Source organism: Populus alba, chromosome 2 (assembly GCF_005239225.2).
Source record: "Populus alba chromosome 2, ASM523922v2, whole genome shotgun sequence".
Classification (NCBI taxonomy): Eukaryota; Viridiplantae; Streptophyta; class Magnoliopsida; order Malpighiales; family Salicaceae; genus Populus; species Populus alba.
In genome coordinates, this window is record NC_133285.1 from 3439415 (window position 1) to 3462061 (window position 22647).

The following is a 22647-nucleotide window of genomic DNA, read 5'->3' on the forward strand; positions in this document are numbered from 1 at the left end:
AATTTTAGTACTTGATAGCGAAATAAAAAATAATACTTGACTATGTGAATGAAAATGAGTTGAAAGATCATGTATTAGTTTTCTTTTAAAAAAAAAGTTTATCTAACATAAATAGAACAATTTTATGTTAAAAATAAGGAAGAAAGTCTTCAAAAATTAAATACAAAACAATTTTTTTTTTTAAAAAAAGAAGTCTGTTAAAAAAAGGTTTGCAAAACCTGTGGCCTAAGCAACAAGACCGAGATAAGCTGATGGAAAAGAAATTGAAAATAACTATAAAGTCAATCTTTGTTTTTTTTTAAATAATGCAGAATGATAAAGTCCTACAAGAAAATGAGAAAAAAAGAATTTCATATCATATAATCTCTTCAAACTTTTGACACATGTCATTGGATCAAGAGCACAACAAATGAAAAAACCACAAAACCCAATAACTAACCAATCAAACGCAAAAGGATGAAAATGGAGAAAAAATCAATCACACACAAAAAATATAATTAAAAGAATGAGAGTGAAATAAAAAATAAATTAGAGGGAAAAAATATAAGTTGGAGTGTTGAATTGAAAGGAAAAGGAAGTCAACAAAATAAGGAGTAATCTGAAAAATAAATAAAATAACATAAACTTTTATTGAATAGTAAAATTAAAAACAACAAAACTTCAACAAATAAGCTAAGGAAAAAAAATCAAAAGAACAAAGATTAAATTGGAAAAATAATAGGGACATATTGCAATTTAAGGACCGAATAAAAAACATTAAAAACTTTCTTAATAGGGTAAAGGATGAAAATAAACAATAAAAAATATAAGGACTGTAAACAAGAAATGAAAAGAAAAGAAGACGAATATGAACTTTCTCTGGAAGAGAGAGAAGGGATCAAAGATAAAAAAAAACAACTATCAACGACAAATCATTCATCAACTGTCATCGTACGCCGCACAGGAAGTAAAAGAGTGGGGTTTCAATGACACGGTGGAATACACTTAGCCACCAAGAGACGTTACATGTCCCACCTAAAAGACACGGGCTTCTCCCATATACGGATGCGTTAGGAGAACACGCTTATAACTTTTTATTAAAAATATTTATTAAGTGAAAAAATATCTAAAATACCCTTTATAATTTTGAAATCAACAAAAAACCCAATGTAAAAAGGAAATTGCCCCGAACCTCATTTGTATTTTTTTTAATTTAAGGGGCAAAATATTATTTGACTATTAAAAAAAAAAAGATCGAAATATTTTTTGTAAATAAATTTATTTTTTATATTACGAGGGTAAATAAATCACCTTATTGTTTTTTAAAAAGTGAAAAATATAAAATACTCTTTGATAATTATTTAATGAACAACAAGCTGTTAGAAAAGGACCGAGTTACCCTCCAAACATAGGCATTCAATTTTTTTTCAAGGACAAAAGTGTAATTTAATTAACACAATATATAATCGTTTTGTGTTGTGTGCACAGTGATTTCCACAATATTTTGGCAAGATCCTTTATTGTTTCTATCAGTATACTTTATAGCAATATTATCTAAATTAAAATACTGCATGCATTGATATTGTTTTACTAATATATTATTTTCTATGTAAATATATTATCAATTTATTATTCTATAATAATATTATATTTTAAATTATTATGTATATAGAGAAAAAATAAAATATTGTATCCCTTTAATTTCTTGGTTTTTTCATGCACGGGAAAATTGTTTTTCAATAATTGAATCGGAAACTTTTTTCTATCTAAAACTTATTTTTATTTTTTGTCACCAAATGAATTTTATTAATTAATTTTCCACAAATGTTATAAAGCATAACAAAATCACGAAAGTATTTTATATAAAAAAACATTTTCAGTAAAAAAAAAAGCCTAAGTAAAGTTACTTGTTCAACTAAATCATATATTAATTATAATAAATCAAATTTACTTGATTAAATTTTTAATACTACCAAACAAACCAAGTTTGAACTCAACTAGATTAATTGTTTTTTAAAAAAGAAAATGTCTTTTAATATTTGACAACTACGAGTAAAATAAATTACGATAAACATACGGAAGCTCCTGTTCTGGATCTGGACTAGGCCAGGAGACAACCTTTTAATCAGAAGTGACGAAGGAAGCAGAGATTTTTACTGTTGACCAAATAACACAGTAGAGCCGTTGGATTTCAGTTTATTGGGACACGCGTCAAGCAGGTGCAAGGGTATTTCTTGCAATTAAAGCAAAATAAATTAGGCCACAAAGGGTAAAAAAACAAAAAACAAAAGAGCCGAAAAATTTGAAATCGAAAATTTGGAGAGTTTTTCCCACCCAAAAGAGACCGCCTCTTTAGGTTTTTGCACATTCAAATTCCCACTTTCCTTATTGAATCGGTTTATTATAATCGTCAACACCATACACCAGCCTCTCATTTTCATCCCATCTCCACAGCTCCCTCTCCTCTCAAGATTCAAATCTCCTCAGGTCTCTCAGTCTCCTCTCATTCTGATTTCCATTTTTTTTGTTTTAACTTTTCGAACTGGATTTCTGGGCCTTTCCTATTTTGTTTCTTTTACTTTTCTTTGCTTAAATTATTTTCAATTCTGTTAAGATTTAAGAGTTTTCTTCTTAGTGGGTTTTGCCTGGATCGTATTTCACATCTCAATTCTCTCGTCGTTCCAAGAATTTCAGGACAGATCTCTTTCTTTCTCTCCCGCAACTACAAGTATCAGTCGGTTGTTTTCATCATATGGGGGGGCTTTCCTTTCTTTTTTGTCTAATTTTATACATAATTTAAAACGACATTTTGATGACAGTGTTTTAGGGAAACATATTCTGTTGTTTCGTTTAATTATTATTAATTTGAGAATTTGAATTTTTGAAAAGAAAAGGTGAAAGATGGCTGGAAAAGGAGGAAAGGGGCTTCTGGCAACGAAAACAACGGCAGCAGCTAACAAGGACAAGGACAAGAAGAGGCCGGTCTCTAGGTCTTCTCGTGCTGGCATTCAGGTAACACAGTCCCAATAAATTAAGATTTACCTGTTCGTTCATTATTGTTGATTTGAATGAGGTTGGCGTTAATTTGAACATTATCGTAGACAAGTGGTTGTTCACTAGGGAGAGTTGCTAAGGACGCGTGATCTAGAAGGATTGTAGCCAGCCAAATGCCTTTTTTTCTCTTCTTTTTGGTTGATAGTACAGAGATTTTCAAGGGAAGGTAGGGGTTTATGAAATGAAACATTGGATCTTAAAGAACCTCCAGCTTGCCATTTGTGTTGATTTAGGTTTTAGGGTTTCAGTTGAGCTTATCAGAAGAATAACAGTGTCTTTCTTGTTTTAAAACCGGGGTTGCTGTAGAGCTTTTCATTTGGTCATTCCTTGAGTTTATAGAATAAAACATGGGGTACGGTAGGGCATGCGTTCTATTTAAGAAGTTTCTTTCTTTCATGGTGGCATTGTCCCATACTCTTATGATTTATTGATGGTTGGGTTTATCCGAAATGATTTTTTTATGTTAATGATGGCTGAGTGTAGTTCCCTGTCGGTCGTATCCACCGGCATCTGAAGCAAAGAATCTCTGCCCACGGGCGAGTTGGGGCCACTGCTGCTGTCTACTTAGCTTCAATCCTTGAATACCTGACCGCAGAGGTTCTTGAGCTTGCTGGAAATGCTAGCAAGGATTTGAAAGTGAAGAGAATTACTCCAAGGCATCTGCAGCTGGCCATCAGAGGAGACGAGGAGCTGGATACCCTCATCAAGGGAACTATCGCTGGTGGTGGTGTCATCCCTCACATTCACAAGTCTCTCATCAACAAAACCACCAAAGAGTGAAGAAGTTGGCACCTGATCTCAAGTTGCTTTCAGCTGGAAGATTATGTGTTTAATTTGGTGACTGTATCTTGGTTTAGGTTAAGATAGACTTGTTTGGTATTAATGTTATGTTTATGTGTGGGTAGGGCATCTTGGTTAAGTACATATCGTTTGGCTTCTAGGTTTGTCCTCTAGAACTAGTGCCTTGTTTAGAATAGGAATGCTGTTTTTTGGATCCGTAACTTAAATTTCTTAGTATCCTCTTTACTACCATTCCATGCTTCTGTGTTTCCCAGAAAAACGAAAAAAATCCTTTGATTTAAAATTATGCTATTACAAGTGAAAGGTCGTAGGGCGAGTTGCCTCTTAACTTCTCATAAACAGAAGAAGCATGTTGTTTTTAGTTCAAGGACGAGGATAGCCAGAAGTTTATGTCTATTGTATTCCATTGCATCCTTGTTAGATGACAGGCGAGTTCACTCCTATCTTGGAAAAAGATTTTCTCACGCTATAGATCCTTTGGACCTCCAAATTTTGAGGTGATGGGTCAGTTTTTTAGCTAGGATCTACAATTTAAAAAATAATAACTGGGAAATTAATGTTTTTACAATTATTTAGTATTAAGAACAACAATTGAACCAATTGTTCTAACGAAACATGGTATGCTATCATTGAGTGGAAATCAAACAACGTTATCCTTCAATTGAAGTTTCCTATAATGCCTTAAGAAGAGAAGGTTAAAAGAAGATCGAATTAAAGAAAAGCATAATCTTGGAGCTGGTTCAAGGACATTCCTATGGTCGGATAATGGCCCCCTTTGGTTCCTTCGGCTAGGGAGTGTCGGATATGATTTACAATGGGGATTGGAAGGAGGGTTATTAGACCTGGCCCAGCTAGGTAGGTCAACAAAAATCTGGTTTTTATTTTTTACTGAAACGAAACGTCTTTTTTTTTTTCTTTTAAAAAAAAATTGGATTCACCCTGTTCAACACATCTGATGCATGACCAGGCCTGAGCTAGAACGCCCTGGATTGGGTGTTATAAGTAAGGTGTAATATCAACGACTGGAGATGGTCTTTATCTAGTCAATCTGCAATTTGCTGCATTGTTGTGAGTGGGAGTGGCGCGCAACTCCATATGCCGGGTTAATTTTTTTGTTTTGGCATAAATTAGAGAATTAACACATAAAATTTTTTAAAAATATAATGGGCATAAAAGCAAAAACTTTTGGTGATAAGATAGCTGTTGCGCTATATTTCATAAATATTATGTTTTTAAAATGTGATATAATCAAACTGTGCAATTTTTTACTCAATTAAACGATCAATTCATCAATGAAATCAGTTGATTGATTTCAAAAATAACAAAAATAATTTTAGAATTGTCAAAACCAGGAGGTCTAGAGTAATTTCTGATATAAAAATATTTGATCGTCCCTATAATGATGCAATGACTATTATAGGTAAAAAAAACCTCCGGAAACTCCTGTAAAAATTTTAACGCAATACAATAATTGAATAAAAATTTATGGCCCTTTTAAACTGTTATTCTACTATGGCATGACCATATATTCTCTTGAGTCTAAACTATTCCCACGAGTTCATAAATATATCTACTAGGCCATGCATACAATCTATTTAGGATAGATTTTCATTTAGTTACGACATATTCCACACGCGCCTCTAGAATGATGCATGAGACAATGACATGTTGATACGTGTGTAGCAAGCATAAGTCTTGTATTATTGATTTATTAATATTTTAATAATATAAATTACTAAATAGGCCTAAGAGTATATGAACATTACAAAAAACCACGTTGCAAAGATGAAAACGCCCTCCCAAGCCAACCTTAGATCTTTTTAAGTCAAAAGTTAAATATGTGATTTCACTTAACAAAAAATATGTAAAGACAATAAAACCTCCCTTTACAATGTCAATACTTTTGAGTTTTTAAGGTACCAATATTTTTTTTATTGTGCAAACAAATGGGAAATGATACAAATATCCCTGGATAAAAGGCCATATATTTTTATTTTTTTTATGTTTTAAGGGTAACAAAATATTTTTACAATACATAAAAAATAATAAATAACTAAATTATCCCGATCAATTAATAAATAACATTTGAATCGGTTGGAGAAAAAAGACTTTACCCTCTGCTGCCAAAACAATTATTAAGTGTGGTGAAGGACAAAATGATTAATATAACATCCGAAATTTTTTTTTTTTATTGTTATTGCATTTTATCTTCGTATTGTTTAGATTACTACTTAAACTAATAACTTAAGATTTAGTTTTTTTTACCTATTTTTTTGTATTAAAAATAAATTTGCTTGACACGCGGCGAAGCTTGGATAACAAATCTACTAAAATGCATAAACAAGTATTTGATATTGGACCGACACAAATTCTTTCACTGTTCTGTCTCGTCCCTGAATACTGTGCGGTATCATCCTTTTGTTTTGTTTCGATACAGAATCCAGACGACATCTTCTTAAGCCCACCCACATTGAGGGGACTAGCTCCGGGATGAGACAAGTTCTGATCCCCAAGTCCGACGTGCTTTGGCCCACGCTTGGTGTAATATTTGACGCCTTCTTCACATGAAGACATGAACCGAACAAAAAGATAACCCGGCTTACATTTCCTTCTGAAATTAATATCACAAAAAAAAACATATTAATTTATCTCAAATCTATAACAATTTATTTTTTTATATAATTTTAATGTATTCATATCATGAATAAAAAAAATTTAAAAATTATTTTTATATATTTTAAAGTAAAAATAATTTTAAAGATCACAATACAGCAAAATACTAAACACATAAAACAAAGTCTAAAGAGCTAAGCTATTCACCGGAAAAATAATAAGAGGATAATTTATGACTTCCTAGTGTGAAAGATTCTTCGGGAGTATGTTTTGTAATATTTGATCTTTGATGTGATACATGTTGAATGGAAGAGGGTGCGGTGCCTTACGTTGATCACTTGTCCGAAAGGTGGCGATGATAATCAATCGTGTACAAATAAACGTCCACTTGTATTTACTATATACATTCAAAACAAAAGGAGCATCTTCTGTCCGAATGGAAGATGCAATAACACAATATAAGGTTGTAAGATTCCATAAATCATAAACAAAAAAGATTACACCTATTTTTGTTCTAGTCGTTTTCCTTTAAAATGCTCGAAAAGCTCTCTTTGTTGCCTTGTGCTCCTCTTCTGCCAAAAACTAGCTCCTAAAACTCAGTGCTGAATTTTGAGGCCTCTTAACCTATCTTTCTTCTTGATCAATCAGAGACATGGATGCAGGATTTCTTTGTCAAACTAGAAGTCCTGTTCCATCCCTGCCGCGACAGAAGCGTGCTTGTAAGCTCAAACATCGCTCTCCTGTTCTTGCCGTTCTAACAAGAACACCAGATCATAATATGACTGGAGAAGAAAAGAAAGCTTCGCGTCCTACTGATAAGTTAGCAGGACTTACGAAAAAGACTACTGTCAATAACGATAGCTGGTTTGCTAAGCTAGCTATAAACTATCTATCGCAGCGATTTCAAGATGCAACAGGTTTAGTTAATTTCTCTTGATTATTCATATGGGCTTTTCTTCATTTCATTTTCGAGGAAAGAAAATCAGATCACGAAAACATGCAGGGATGAGAAACAGCAAGAGAGATTATGAGAGCTTGACACAGACAGCTAGAGATACATGGCGGAAATTCAGTCCAACTCAACAACACGAGCTTGTGCTTCAATCTCTTAATAGAGCAATCCCCGCAACGATATCGGCCTTGGCAAGCTCGAAAAATATTTTTCTTGTTTATATATTTTCTGTTCTTGTCGTTTTTACCGATATATAAAAGTATTAATCAGGTTTCATGCATACATATATAGAGAGAAATGCATGGGAACTCCTAGGCCTCTCATCTCTATTTCTTTGAGAACAAATGAGTTCAGATTATCAGTTTCGATCCCAGAAATAATGCAAGTTGAGTAGTAAATCTATGTGTGTCTGAAATAAAGCATTCTGACTGCATCTTTTAGCAGCTGTTACTGTAAATGCCAACACCATCTGAAACAACATGCCTTAGTGGCAAAACATGCACCATCATCTTCTTCCTCTTCTTTTTCTTTATTTATTTTATCAAAAGGAAATAATATTTCCTCTCATTCCTTCCATCCTTGATGCAAAGTTGATTTGGACATGTTTGAGACAGAGACACATGAATCACTACAAGAAGACCTTTTAGATAATATCGAACCATTAATTATTTTATCTACCAATCTCTGTCACGTGAGGAATAATTTCTAAATTCCTTATAGTATGCTCCGATATTATAATAAATCAGTGCTGTTGTTTTGATTTGTGGCAGGTAAAGATCATGCTACCACAGTGCACGTTTACAAGAGAGTATTTTGCTGCCTTCACAACCTTGTTCTTTGTTTGGCTAGTCGGACCCTGCGAGGTAGGGAAATCCCATTTACATGATTTGTTGTTTTAGATGGATTTACATGGACATTACACCAAAAATTAAAATTTTCATTTTTTTTCCTTAAGAAAAAAAAAGTAGCGGTGGAGCATCCTTTTCCTTTTCTTCCCCCTCTGGCCTCAGTTCCTTTGCCATGGGAAAAAAACATGCCAGTAGCAGAAGAAAGTCATCAAGAGATAATTTGTCATGGCAGCTTGAAAAATCGAGAATTGAGCCAGAAAAAAAGAAGTTGTTGCTGATCCAATACTAACGTTTGCCTTCAACCATTAATATTTGTACTCATATTTGTTTTCCCTCATGCTCTGCCCCCTCTTTTTTTTACCTAAATTTGTCTTAATTAATAGCATTCTGTATTAAATTGTGAGTTATACACTAACGAGAGTGATTTTATCAATTTTACAAAACAAGGTGCGGGAATCCGACTTCAATGGAAGAAAAGAAAAGAATGTAGTTCACATAAAAAAGTGCAGGTAAATATTAACTTCTCTGTAATTTCAACCTAGACGAAATTCATAGTCATAATTTTATCCTTTAGGGGTCCCCTACCATCCCATATATTATCAAATCATCATTGAAGTTTTTATAGCTCTTGGTATTTTAGCCATCAAATCTACACCTTGCAGGTTTTTAGAGGAGACGGACTGTATTGGGATGTGTACTAATCTATGCAAGGTTCCAAGTCAAACATTTATCAAGCACTCCTTTGGAATGCCAGTTAACATGGTTCCAAGTAAGTATTCTCCTTCAGCAACTACATGCATGGCCGGCCAAACACGCATAGGAACCAAATTTTTGTATGTATGTATCATAAGATACTGCGTTTGTAACATTCATCTGTTCCCGAAACAAGCACATTATCTGAACCTACCCCATGTAGTATCACAACAAGCACCCAAGTTGAACATTCGTTACATTCCCACGTGCCAATCATTAGCTAGGCACAGGGGCCACCATTGTTAATTATAATTTTGCAATCAACACATGATGACTTAAATGAAGAGCATCTGTCTACTGCAGCTAAGATGCTAACGGTGTGCTATCTGATTTTCGCAGATTTTGATGATATGAGCTGTGAAATGATATATGGCCAGGAACCTCCTGCGATAACTGAAGATCCAGCATTCAAGCAGCCATGTTATAAACTATGTAATGGTCTAAACCACCCTCACGTAATCACATGTTCATGCATCCTTAATTAATTCCAAAGTATGTTTTGGCTAAACTCCTCTAAGCATCACATCCAATCAGCAGACAGGCCATGCGTAGATCAAAAGAGGTTTTACGTGTTCTAAATGGACAGTCTACTAGGACAATAACATCAAAGTTCAGAATATAAAATGGGAATCTCGTTTCTCACTCACAAAATTCTTGTGTATATGATTTGCAGGCAAAGAAAACCGAAAGCACAGTATGCAATGCTCGAGCTAACATGACGGCGCAAGCTGTGAAGGAAGCAGGAAGGCATTTTACCACAAGAACCTTTTATTCTGACAACTAATTAAGAGATATTTCTTTCATACTGTTTATTCAATTCAGAAGTTCATGACCACTGTCATAAGTCACAATGTTGTAATGATTTTTTTACTTATTTAACAAACCACTTAAGGAATAAGAAAGAACTTGTTCAGCACTGGTAAAAAATAGGCAATATTGTTGAGTTGCATAGAGATTAGTGTGAGTGCCTCTTTATTCTCATCCCTTTTTAATGGTGTATCTACTGCAGTTTTCCTACGTTTCTTCAAGAATTTTATGTAGTCATGTTAGCCTATAACTAGCTAGGGTATTTCAGATTTCACAGTGCTATGGTAATAAATAATAAATAAATAAATACGAAGATCGACCATTCATTTTGCTAAGCTAATGTGTAACTTACCTTAATGAAAAAGTCGAACAAATTTGTTCAAGTGCTGCTTTTTTTTGGCCAGTTTATGATCATAGATGTCAAAGGTACCATGTACTCAAGCCCAGGATGTTTTTAGCAGGAATTGACGTGTCATGATTCCAAGATCATTCCATAGGTTTTTGGTTTCTGAAGAGAAGGTCAGTAAGAATGCCAGAGCCATAGCTCTAACAAGTAATTGAAATGTTGTGGTGATGTCAATGTGGAAGGAACATCTGTGGATTTTGGATGAAACTCACTAACAACGGTCACGCATATTCGAGACAAGAAATATTTGAAAAATTGAAGAGATAGTAGCATATCATGATTACTTCAAACATGGGTTTTATGATAAATGCTTGCGTCATTCGCTAAACATGAAAGGTCATTCAAATTCCAAAAGTCATTACCATCAACTCTCCTTGTCCCCTTTCATTAAGATGAAATCATCACAATGACCACCATTTAAATGAAGCCAAACAATGGTCACAGTTCAGACTAGAAAGATCCTTGGACAGAATGATAAAATGTGAAAACATTGTTCCTTTCCTCGAAGCAAATACTGTTTATCGAGTACTAGCCCTAAAAGGAACTGGTGCGACGCTGCTGAAAATCGCGGTATTTGGCGAGGCTTGACTAGGGCGATGCACCTCTCCTTTCTTGAATTTTCTCATAGCGAAGGCAATTAGCCCTTTTATTACGAGAAGTGCTTTGAATATTGAGGATTTATTGTAGGGTTTAGAATCAGCAGGGGGGGCCAAGATTGTCTCCCACCTTTTATATGCTGTCTAATGTCCAAACTAGGATTTTTCTGCAGTGTTTTCTGTCTTGTTGAGAGAGTGACTGACTAATGCAACCCATCATACCAAAACAAAATCAGCTGAAGTGAAACCCTTCATGATAATCTCTTTTAAGTGTTCAAATGTGAAACTCGGTGGAGTTACAAGGCTTACGGGGGGCAGCCTACAAAGAGGTATCATTTCATTCTACAAAGGCTATGTGTTTGCATATGCATCTGGAGGTTAAAAAATTATTTTAATTTAATAGTATAAAACTGTTAAATAAAATTTTAATAAATAATTTATATTATTATCTTATATATCCCTTCAAATAAAAGTTTTTTGAGTTTGAAATTTATATAAGTTTTATTTTTTGTGTTTAATTTTTATCAAATAAATAGAAATGATAAAATTTAAACCCATGATCGCTTGATTATTAAGACTCTAATATTATATCAAATAACTATTTCAACCTAATAATTTAAACTATTAAATAAAATTATGATATATAATTTATATTATTTTCTACCAATAAATTCAATGAATATTATCAACAAGGATGGAGGAGGACGAATACCTTGATGGTGTTGACAGTAATAATAACTTATTTCATAATCATGCTTATTCTTGTCGGAACTTCACAAACATAGTGATGCTGTCCGGGCCTGCGATAAACAATGTTAAGGGACTGTATGTGGAGGCGAGGAGGATTTGGAGCATAATTGGATTGAGCAATGTTGATGGATGCGGTTGCAGCAATACCATGCAATGCATGGATTAGGGCTCTGACTTCTTCTAATTCTGCCATTTTATTCTTAAGTACTATATGGTGGATATGACATCACAAGAATATTACGAGTTTTGGCGACTCTAATGGAGGTGATGATGGCTTACATATCAGGAACATTCACAATATGGCTGTTGATTCCATTTCGACGTGGAAGAGTGCTGAGGCTGGCACCTCATATCCTTTAGAGTGCTCATATTGAAGGTATTCTTTTGCCTGAAATATTAATTATTGGCCTTGAATTAAGCATGGTCTTTTGTTAGCTATAGATCAGAGGAGTTATCCGAGGATTTTGTGCAACTCTTACTCTAAAATGCTATTCCTCCGGTTTCTGACGGCAGCGGCCGGAGTTTTGTAAGTTTAGAGCCCTTACAATAAATATCAGAGATTTGTCAGCCTGGGTGGTGAATCTTCATCGTGCCCATAGAGAAGCCAATGCAAGGGAGGATTTTACGTTTAAATACGCAGCTAAGGATGTTTTGAGATTGAAAATTTAGGAATCCTCTCATTTTGGAATGAGCCTCTTGTTGCTTTCTAGATCGTATTTCTGTTTTTAAATTTCGTTGTACTAAAAATAAAAACCCTCAAGAAAGTAGATTTTATTATTATTATTGAGATAGAATAAACTTATAAATTTAAAGTTTATACTTTCCATCTTTTTATTTATATATAAAAATATTTTTTTATTTAATTATTGCCTTTAACTTCTGTATCATCAACTAGACAAGAGTTATGTATCATATCCGTATCATGGAAGCATGAAGAAAGCTGCCAACAATAATTAAAAAAAAAAAACTAAAAACCCATTAAATTGAAGCAAAGCACTTAAGTTTCACATTTTTTCAGCAATTACGGGACATTGGTGGAGCAGGATTCCCGCCTTCAGAATTCAACCCCCCAAAAAATGTCCTTGTTGGTGAATTCCACAGAGCGTTGTGCAGCATATATAATTGCACTCAATATTTTGTTTAATTGATTACATCTGTATCAACTAAGTATAATTGATTGATTGATTGATTTGTCTTTCATTGTGGAGAGCTTTTTCGTGCGAAACATCAACAACAACAACAATAAATAAATAAAAAAACCATTAAAGAACAATTACATGCCACATCATAAAAATATTCAAGATTATATTATAGATTAAATTAAATGGCATAACTTCCATAATTTTGCTCTTTAACACCTTAAAATAAAATAATAAACCCCGGTTTCTGTAAATAAAGCTAAACGCTCGTTGCTTCACAAAAATAATCACAGTATAAATAAATAAAAAACGATGATCAGCCAAAAAAGGTGGAGGTACCATGCATGACAAAGAGAGCTCAAAAAAATGTTGGGGAGAAAATGCCATGGCTCTCTTTAAGATAGAGCTTAATTGTGGGCTTGAGCTGGCCCCATCATAACATTACGGCAAGTTGAAGTGTGGGCTTCATACAGGCTTGGTTCTGGGGTGTGGAGTGTGGGCCGGGCCCATTGGCTAACGGGTAAATGTCATGGAGCAAGTAGAGAAATTACAAGGTCCACTACCCGTTTGAGAAGTTGAGTTTGTATACTTCAAGAACTTCGTATTCTTTATTATAAATAATTATGCGAAAGAATTTTTTTGTTTTTTTGTTTTTTTTAGAAGAAGGCATGGGCGAGTTAAAAACCATCTCCAGTTCCAATTGGCAAAAACATGACTTACTGTGAGTCTTATTGACACGAGGGAGGGGAAGATAAAAGTTGAAGAAGGATTGTCAGAATGTAAAGAGTATAATTGATAGCCACTAAACGAGACATCATTATCATTTATTACGGTAATAATTTTTTTCACTGCTGTGAATCCTTAGCTATAAGAATGTTTAATTAGCAAGTGCAGTTCTTGAGAAAATTGCAAGCTGTAAAAGAGAAGATAAACTATAGAAAGCTCAGATTAACCTCGTTGGTTGCTTCAAGACTTGACAGATTACCTCGTAACAGATGTCGTAATGTACCGCCCAGAAAGACAGTGAATGCCCATGGCAGTGAGATGGTCCCATGCCGCCACCACAATTTAACTCTCGCAGCATGTAAATGGACAGGCCAGTACTCTACAAGGATGAGAGGGACCTCATATTTACCCTGTTTAGAAGTTCAAGAGAAAACTGGTGTGCCCTAAAAGCAAAGAGGGACCAGCCAACTCGAAGAGATGGGCCACAAGACCTCTAATGGAAAAGTGAAATGAAATAAGGAATCAAGGCTCCCGCTGTGCGGTGAGGTAGCTATCACTCTGTAACCCCACTCCATTTGTATCTTTGCTTTCGTTGTCCTGTGCACGCATCACACATTGGCAGCTTAGCCAAAGAAATAAAAGGGAAGAACAATGTGATAAAAAGCAAAGATATACGAAGCCCAAGTAGGGCTATAAGGATGGGAACCATTCTGATATACAAAGTACTTCGACCATGCGATACACATAATAATAATTCATCGAGATATATAGAGCAGTGCCCATGACAGTGTCCTTCCAAAACATTTTGCATCAAATGGGTGGTGGGTGTGATGACGGCCATGAAAAGGGGACCAGCCACAGCCCCTTTCGTTTAACCACAGCTTCAAACTAAGCGACAGAACGAGTCGATCCTACAGGAGGACGTCTGAGGTGGCCCATGAGTTTCTTTCTTCGTTTCTTTGCCATTATCATCATCTTTTTTTTCAACGAAAAGGTTGTTAGAATGCTACTAACACAGAGCGAGCAGGACCCATGAATGTCTCAGACCCTAGCGACCAAATAATTACTGGAGAGAGGTGACGAGAACATGTTTTTCAGAACCTTCGATAAACTTAAAAGTAGCAGCACATGGTATGCTTGCTTTAGCTGCAATGTTGTGATACGGGAAACGGGAGTGCTAAGCATAAAGAAAAAACCCTAGGTGCCTTTAATTTGGTGAGTGCATTGGCCATTAAGCAGCTTTCTACGGCTACTTTTTGAAGACAAATTTTAAATTCCATCAGTCTCTGGTACTATGAATCAGGGGCCCAAGTCTTTAACCTCTCCTAGTTAAGTTCTTGTAATATCTGCAACACGAAAGGATGGTTAGTGGGTCCTATTTTACTTGTTGGCTTATGCGGTAATATTCTCCCCGTTTTCCCCTGCAAGCCATAAAGGGGCTCCCTGCTCAAGATGATCTATTGTAGATGAACTGGCTGAAAATGGACACATATCAAATCAAACATTTATAAGCGCCAACTGAATCCATTAAGATTGCAGACACACAAATAATAGCCTTGCAGACACGCAAACAATAGAAGCATTTAAATATCTTGTAGCTGTAGTCAGCAGCATGTGCTGCAACAGGAAGTTATTGCAGCTCCGAGCAAAAGTTATAAAGATTTCAAGAGGGGTTTTAGAATGTTTAAAGCGATTATATATAGCCTTGTAAATCCTACTTAAATTAAGATTTTTATCCTTATCTAACTAAGATGAAGTAGTTAATTAGTTAACTTCCGATACTGATAAAACTCTAATAGATAATAATTTTAATATTATAGAGTTCTAACAATATTAGAACTTTTATAAACTTTAATTTCTATAAACCTAAATCTTAGTTGATATTGAATTCTAATACTCCCTCTTAATAGCAATTGCCATCATTCTTTCATCTTTTCCTTCTTTTCATAACATCCTGCCTCAATATTGTTGATATGGTTCATATTCCATCATTACCAAATATTTATTTCTTTGATATTGACAATGATGATTTTATCATTGTTTTGTGTTTCCAAACCTTCAATTGGATTCGTAGCTTTTCCAAATGAAATTGATTTTTGGGGTTGCAAGTCTTTAATTTCTTGTAACTTACATCTATTGTTATCAACTAAATCTTTTAGTTCTGCCTCTTTAGAACCATAAAGATTTGAAATCTTTCTCTTGAAGCTTCTACCCTTAATATTACTAGCCATTAAATTTTCTTTCTCTTGACCAAAACACTTGTTCTGCACAAAACCTTCTTCCTTATTAAGACATGGAGCATTGGATCCATAAAGTAGAGGAAAGTTTCTAATCGCTGAAACTCTTCTTTTAAAAGCGTAACTCTTCTTGAAGATGAACCTCATCAAAGTTATAATAAGGTGTGGTTGTTATCTTACCAATATGGGTTATTGGTAATCTTGAGTTGTCAGTTGTTACCACCATATGACTTTCTTTATTCTTTGTCAGATATTGTAGCCTTTACTTATCATTATTCATGTGATTAGAACACTCAAAGTAAAAAATTCAATTACTCTCATAATTGATTTGCTCTTTAATTAATTGTCATTGTCAATGCTAATTTTTTCTTTTTTATGAAAAATGATGTCTCAACATCTCATTCATCTTCAACCTGTTTTTCTGAACTTGAAACAACAACATTGTTTTTTGTTGGTTTCTTAAACCAACAAGCTTTCTTCATGTGACCACTTTTTCATAATTATGACATTAGGCTTTAAATCTTTTGTTAAGCTTCTTCTTGATGAAAGCTTCCCTTACTTTAATAATTCTTGTCTTTATTACCATCCTTATTAGATTCATCATCAGTGTGCAAATAAATTTTGGTTTCTATCTTTGTAAGTACACCACTGCTTACTCCTGCCATTATTAGTGTAGAGTGCTTCCTTATGACCCTTTAATGAGATTCTTGCTATTATGGCTAAATTTTCAAATTCAACCAATGATGGGTTAAGCAGGCCATCCTTGTACTGCAGCAACATAACTTTGATATTAGATTTTTAAACAATGGATGATTATTTTTTTATCCTTATTTCACCAATAATTGATTCAGGTTTTAATTTGGAAATCTTACAACATGGTGATTTCACCTTATTAAAGTACAGAGTAATCATCACGTCTAGTTGTGTCTGGCGTCATTCTTCTTCGAGAAGATGCAAGCAAGGGTGTCTCATGCTTCTTTTGGCGTTGAAGCATCCCAAATGTGTTCCAACATATCATCTTCAATCATGGTGTTCAAGATAAACATTGCTTTACTGGCTTTAATCTTCTACTTGTGTAGACCTCTATTCATATCCTCGGTTGGTCGTGTGTCCTCATTGTCGTTGTCTACTTATTACAAATCTTGGCCTTGCATGTAAGCATCATGCATATTAGTGTAATTCTGATTGTTAAGATTCTTGATCCCTTCAACAATTTGAAGATCTCTCATCACTGCTGCAAGCTGTGAAAGAATTCTTCTTTAACCGTGACTTGAAGCTGTGTTACTGCTGGCATGAACATGCTGAGCTGCAACTGGATTGTTTGAAATATGCTGTTGTCGTGATCTGTTTTCTTGCTGCTGTTGGAGAGTGATTTGCAAATACAAGGCTGCTATCGTGTTTGTTGATCTGCTGGTGTGATGGAAGCCAACTGTTATGTGAAAGATCTGGTACTTCAGGTGTTGGCTGCTGGTGGGAGGACTGTTACAAGCTGCTGCCTGCGTTAGAGAGGGCTGAATATTGCTACAGACTGTTACTCTTGGTCTTCTTCTTCCAAGAAACAAACTGTTATTATATTTGTTTTCTTCATCACGTAAACTACAGCTATTTCTTTTGTCGTCAAATACATTGGTGCTTTGCATGTCCTCTGCTTTTTCCTGCTGCTGTGTTTGTTTTGGGGAGATCTGCCAAAGACAATGCTGCTCTGCGCATGCCTTTTCTTCTTCCTAACCTGTTGGCCCTCCCTCCCTTTCAAACTATAGAACATGATACCGATTGTTGAACAAAACTCACATTGGTTTTCCTAAGCAGCTAACACTTTTTTTTTTAATCTGAATGTTTAAAGTGGTTATATATAGTCTTACAAGTACTATTTAAACTAATTTTTTTATCCTTAGCTAATTAAAGTTTATCTTTATCTATATAACATGAAAACTAATTTAATATTGTAGATTTCTAACAATATAACAATATTAGAACTCTTCCCTAAATCCTCTAATAGTCAACTCATGGATTACCCTTGACAGTAGATCATACCTCAGTCGTTCATCAAATAATTTTTTTCCTATATGGCTACTTGCTGATATCACTGAGACTTTAGGGGCAGAACCCTACCTGCTGCATCTTGCATTTAAAAGAAGAACGTTCGATTAAAGCGTGACACAGATAAAAGTTACTGCTGTAATTTTAGCAGGAATTACCTGTTATAGAACGAATTGTCCTGGCTTGTCCTGACCTGCGCCTTTTATTTTTCCCTCTCCTACGGTAAATCCATTTCCCAGCCAGCCAGTACTTATTTTTCCTAGAGATTCTCTTTACATCATGATCCGAAGAAGGGACTATCTAACAGTCAAAACACATGCAAGTCTCTCTTGAAAACTTGAGCTCACGGTGGTGGTGGACACGACAAGTATGATGACCACCAACACCCTAGCTCTTCTCTCTAGCTTGAAGAGTCACGGAGATTTAACACTTTCGACCATAATTTTCAGAGTAGCAGATGCAATGATGGTTCACAGACACCTAGTTTAACGTTTTCATTCGTGGTTCCCTCCCCTCTTTACAGACTAAAATGCAAAAGTGAACGTTAGATATGCTGGATTTCTGGTGAATTAAACTAAACATTCCCCACCACATTGTTAAATCCTCCCTGACAAAAAAAAAAAAGATGAACGAAAAATACAATGGCTGCTTTATTTTTTTGTTCGTTCATTTTCAGAATACCAATTTCCTTCGAGGCAAGGGGTCTCCTTGATTGCATTTTCCCTTCCGGCCAAATGCAGCGAGATCTCGGATGGTTTCGCCAATTAAATCCTTGAATACCATTCTCTCAATATCTAAAACAGCTTCAGACATCTCAATTGGGCGATCTCCCCATCCACTAATGGTATCACCTGCCAGGTCCTTTCTAAGCACTCCACATATCACCTCAAACAAGTCATCCGATGCGTCCCTCTCCCGAATTCTTTGAAATTCTGGCCAGATTTGTTGCAATGAAATTGGTCCGCTCTCAGGATTCGTCCAACTAATAGCCTTCCAAGGAGGCAAATGTCTCCTGCGATGCAGAATTTCCGTGATTGTGTCAAAAACAAGCTTTCTTTGGAGTGTTGACACTTTGGAAGTGTCCTTCCCTTTAAGATATTGCTGCTTCTCTAGCAGCAGGAATATATCGGCGTCCTCAGGCAAATAATTCGAAGCTCGGAGGATATCAGAAATGTACACAAGGTCAGCGTCATCGGAATTTGACTCAGCAGGTGAGATTGTTGTACTCCAAATATCATCCTCTACCTCTACTTCTTCTAATTGATCTGACCAAAAAATACATAAATAAATAAAAAATCATAAACCATGAACGTCCAAAGTTATGATATTGGCAAGACAACAACATTATTCATAGGCAGCGCTGTGTCAATTAAAATGTTCCTTTACTTGTAAGTTTTAACACAAAGGAAACACTGTCTACGTCAGTACAGACCATGACAGTAACAAAGGCTTCATGGAACTGACAGAGAAAGCAAACGATCATAAAAATAATGAAAAGCCAGCTCCAAGAAGCCAGCTCAGCTCTAGGAAGCCAAGGCAGTAACATTGTGGGCATTATTAAAAGTATGCAACACAGGCATCAAGCATTCTAACCTGTTATGGAAGCCTTCAATGCTCACCTGTCTGTCAGCTCAGGGAAGCGTATTCTTTTCTAAGCGGATAAATTATAGAAGAAAGAAGAGTACGGAGATCTAGGGTTTTTCTATCTTTTATAAAGAAATTTAGCTGCAGTGACTGTTTTGAGGCTAAATTTAAAGCTCCTTGTTCATCCCAGTTACTCTGTATTTAACGGTCATAAATAAGGACTACACAAGATAGGCAGTCGTTTTCACAAATCCGATGATCATCATCACTCTATAAGCACTACCATCTCTCCACGTGACTGTACAACCGGAGCTCCTCTGCCTTTTTACTCGAACCACCATCGCCTGCCTTTAGGTTGCTAAAGCTAGTAGCATAGTTTACCATGTTACTGAGTTGTAGCTAAGCAGCGACCACTTAAGCCAGCCCCCATGATCTATTAAATTCGATACCCCATATTTTAGGCACATTATTAGCCACTGACACGGTAAGTTGTTGATGCATTTTACTTGACAGCCATGGAAGGGGAGGACCACTACGCTAACTACACGAACGTCTAGATATCTACTGGCCTCAAACTTTAGGCCTAAATTAGAGAATCAGAAACTACATCATAAATCTATTAAAGTCAATCTTTAAAAATCTAAGCTTTCAGAGAATCCTCTGGAATTTCTCGAACCGAGCAAATATTAAAACAGAGTGGCAGAGACAGGGAAGCTCTTACCTTTGAAATCAACGGCCCGTTTCATTACAGGTGAAGGAGAAGATTCCTCCTTGTAAAAGGACGAGTCAAGCACTGATACCGGACTAGGTTGCAACTCGCTGGCAGTTATCTCCGCTATGCTGTGGAGCAGCTTGTCGCACCTCTCTAATAGAGTTCTTCCTTCGTTATAATCCTCTAATTTCGACCTCTGCAATCCCAAAATATTAATGTAATTAAATTTAGCACCAACTAACCAACAGATTACTTACAATGAGACTAAATAAATCCCTTAATTAATAAAATAAATACTGAAAATTCACCTCCATATCAGCGTGAGAAGAGGTGCTGACACTACTCTCGGAAAAAGTGGACAAGTCATCGTCTGCAGGGACAAACGATTTGTCATCCTTGTGATAAATCTCAACCGTTGGTTTTCTTCTAAGTGCCCGAGTTGTCGTCTGATCTAACCCAGTTTTTCTCGGAATGATTTTAGGAGATTGAACCGGAGACACTCTTCTTTGCTCGACCGAATCATTGCCAACTCTCTTCTGCGTTTCAACACTTAAAGGTCTCCTTCTACTGGGACTTCTACTGCCACTCTCGTTTCCCATTGGCGAATTCAAATTCCTACCTCTGACTTGCCCCCTTGCATTCTTTTCAATCTCTGGACGCTCGCGCCTGGGGCTCATTGCCGGCAATGTCTCAGCATAGTTTCGATATCGACGAACACCAGATCTTGGTCTAAAACTTGAAAGGGGCGAGTCGTTGATGATTCTTCCAGCTGGCATGTTCATTGAAGCTAGTGATTTTGCTGGCTTCATTAGGACGATCGGAGATTCTTCGTAAACGAAGTTTCTTTGATTAATTTGATTTGCTGGCTTGTTGGAATGTAGAAGGCCTTTGAGTTGCAGAGCTTCAAGGATATGCTTGAGGGTTTCGAGATCTTTCGATGGCTCATCGATTCCTCTCATTCTCAGCCTCTTCTCAATCTCACCATATATAGAAACTGTCTGTTTTGGCTCGGGAAAGAAATCAGCTGAGTCAAAGAAGCTCTTCCTCTGTCCTATCCCTCTGTGTTGAGCTCTAGCTGGTTCAGCTCTCGCATTCCGCACCACATTGTACGCTTTTGGATCTACTGTTCTGCAATTTGGTTTCTGATCCTTAGCTCCTTTGCTTGAAACATTGCTTTGTTTGTTTTGCTGCTGTGTTTGCTTTAACTGAAAATTGACTCCGTCAATGAATCGATACTGAAACAGCTCTCTGGAGGCTCTAGACTCCGAAGCAGATCTTCTCAGTTCAGGAGGATCCGCGTCGTGCAATGGCTCAAGCCCCATGAGCCTCGCAATTACACTTGGTGATCGGCGTTGTTTGTCATTGTGGTCTGCTTGCTCTACGTTGTTTTCGCAACCATTGACTGACAAAATTGCAGCATTGGTACGGATCTCTCTCGGTTTAAGGCTTCCTTTCGCATCAAAAGTTGCTCTGCTATCGAGAGACAGTCTTGGAGCTTCTTTGCAGGATCTCCAGGATGATTTCGTGCCGTCTTTCAATTCAAATACAGAAGGAGTAAGATGCGATTTTGATTGAATCTCAACCGGTATTGGAGACTCCGGTGCTGCCGGCGACCGGATCTCCGTTACCGGAGATTGCTTAAACCTGTCTGGAGAAGGCATTGATCTTGTTTGCTGCGATTTCTCCAATTCTCTTGATATCGCTGGTGATCCCATTGACTTCTCTGACTTCGGAGTAGAATCAACACCCTGAAAGTTCCCACAAATAATGACACACTAACGTCAAAAAAAAGAAGACATAAACAGAGCAAAGAACACATACTGGTCAGAGAGTAGACTTTAACTGACCATAGATGAAGGGAGACGTCTGGTGGCATAGAGGCGTTTTCCAGTGATAATCTGGTGACGATCAAAGATCTGTAGGAAGCCTGCCATGCAACCCATTTGCTTCTCTATGTTCTTCTCCATGTTCTGCTCTTGCACTATTCCCATCATTTTGTTTTTCCTATCTTTGTATACAACTTCTAGATTCCCCGTCAACACGCTCGCTCTCATTAAGGAAAATCTTTGTTTCTTTCTCTTCGGAAAATATTCACTCTCCAGACTTTCTCTCCATTTCCTGCGTGTCTTTCTCTCTGTGACTGCGCCTACATCAGCGTCTCCCGCTTTTCTGGTCTTTTAAAGGGTGGGCAAAGTTAAAGGAAGGAGACGTCAGGCGAAATGACTAGTTTTACCCTTTATTTACTACAAAAGCCTAATGAGTCTTTACTCTTTAGCAGTTTGGGCCTCATCAGGAAATGCCACTTGGTTTCTCCAAGAAGGGCAGGGCTCGAAATAAGTGTTTCCATTTGTAACGCACACATTGAGCTGACCACCTTCCGTGGGCTCTACGTGTCAGATGCCCCCATTTTCTTGAGCTTCGTGGGTTTGACAGACGACTTAGATTGACGCCCGTTTTCCCTAAACTACCCCCGATTAGTTTGCTCGTACTTGAACGAAAGTTTTTCGAAAATTACCGTGGTTTTAAAAAAAATGAATTATTAGATGTATGTAGGTAAATAACAATTATTATAAAAAGAGTTTAAGATGTAGCATGAAATAGGAAATTACTGTGCTAGGTCGACGCTTGTTTAGTGATCTGTCGGTCTATA

The 22647-nt window shown here is 36.2% G+C and overlaps 3 protein-coding genes and 1 long non-coding RNA gene across 5 annotated transcripts; 3 read left to right on the plus strand and 1 right to left on the minus strand.

Moving 5' to 3' along the window:
• The first annotated feature begins 2308 nt into the window (after positions 1-2308).
• LOC118049311 (probable histone H2A variant 2) lies at positions 2309-4065 on the plus strand. Of its 2 annotated transcripts, none has more exons than XM_035059276.2 (3): positions 2309-2466; positions 2874-2991; positions 3517-4065. In XM_035059276.2, the coding sequence occupies exons 2-3, from the start codon at positions 2881-2883 to the stop codon at positions 3811-3813; spliced, it is 408 nt and encodes a 135-aa protein (XP_034915167.1). In that variant the 5' UTR covers positions 2309-2466; positions 2874-2880; the 3' UTR covers positions 3814-4065. The 2 variants fall into 2 exon arrangements, with proteins under 2 accessions (XP_034915167.1, XP_034915168.1); XM_035059277.2 differs by having other exon boundaries at positions 2315-2466; positions 2869-2991.
• A 2894-nt stretch (positions 4066-6959) lies between these two features.
• Positions 6960-8760, plus strand: LOC118049313 (beta-carotene isomerase D27, chloroplastic). Its single transcript, XM_035059279.2, has 4 exons — positions 6960-7364; positions 7451-7590; positions 8170-8262; positions 8695-8760. The coding sequence occupies exons 1-4, from the start codon at positions 7100-7102 to the stop codon at positions 8758-8760; spliced, it is 564 nt and encodes a 187-aa protein (XP_034915170.1). The 5' UTR covers positions 6960-7099.
• A 104-nt stretch (positions 8761-8864) lies between these two features.
• Positions 8865-9900, plus strand: LOC118049314 (uncharacterized). The gene is made up of 3 exons (XR_004687657.2): positions 8865-9016; positions 9340-9432; positions 9674-9900. It is a non-coding gene; the product is annotated as an uncharacterized lncRNA (long non-coding RNA).
• An 8339-nt stretch (positions 9901-18239) lies between these two features.
• On the minus strand, positions 18240-22181 carry LOC118049315 (protein LONGIFOLIA 1). Its single transcript, XM_035059281.2, has 4 exons — positions 21845-22181; positions 20306-21745; positions 20007-20193; positions 18240-18966 (listed from the first exon to the last, which is right to left on the minus strand). The coding sequence occupies exons 1-4, from the start codon at positions 22049-22051 to the stop codon at positions 18374-18376; spliced, it is 2427 nt and encodes an 808-aa protein (XP_034915172.1). The 5' UTR covers positions 22052-22181; the 3' UTR covers positions 18240-18373.
• Positions 22182-22647: the final 466 nt, after the last annotated feature.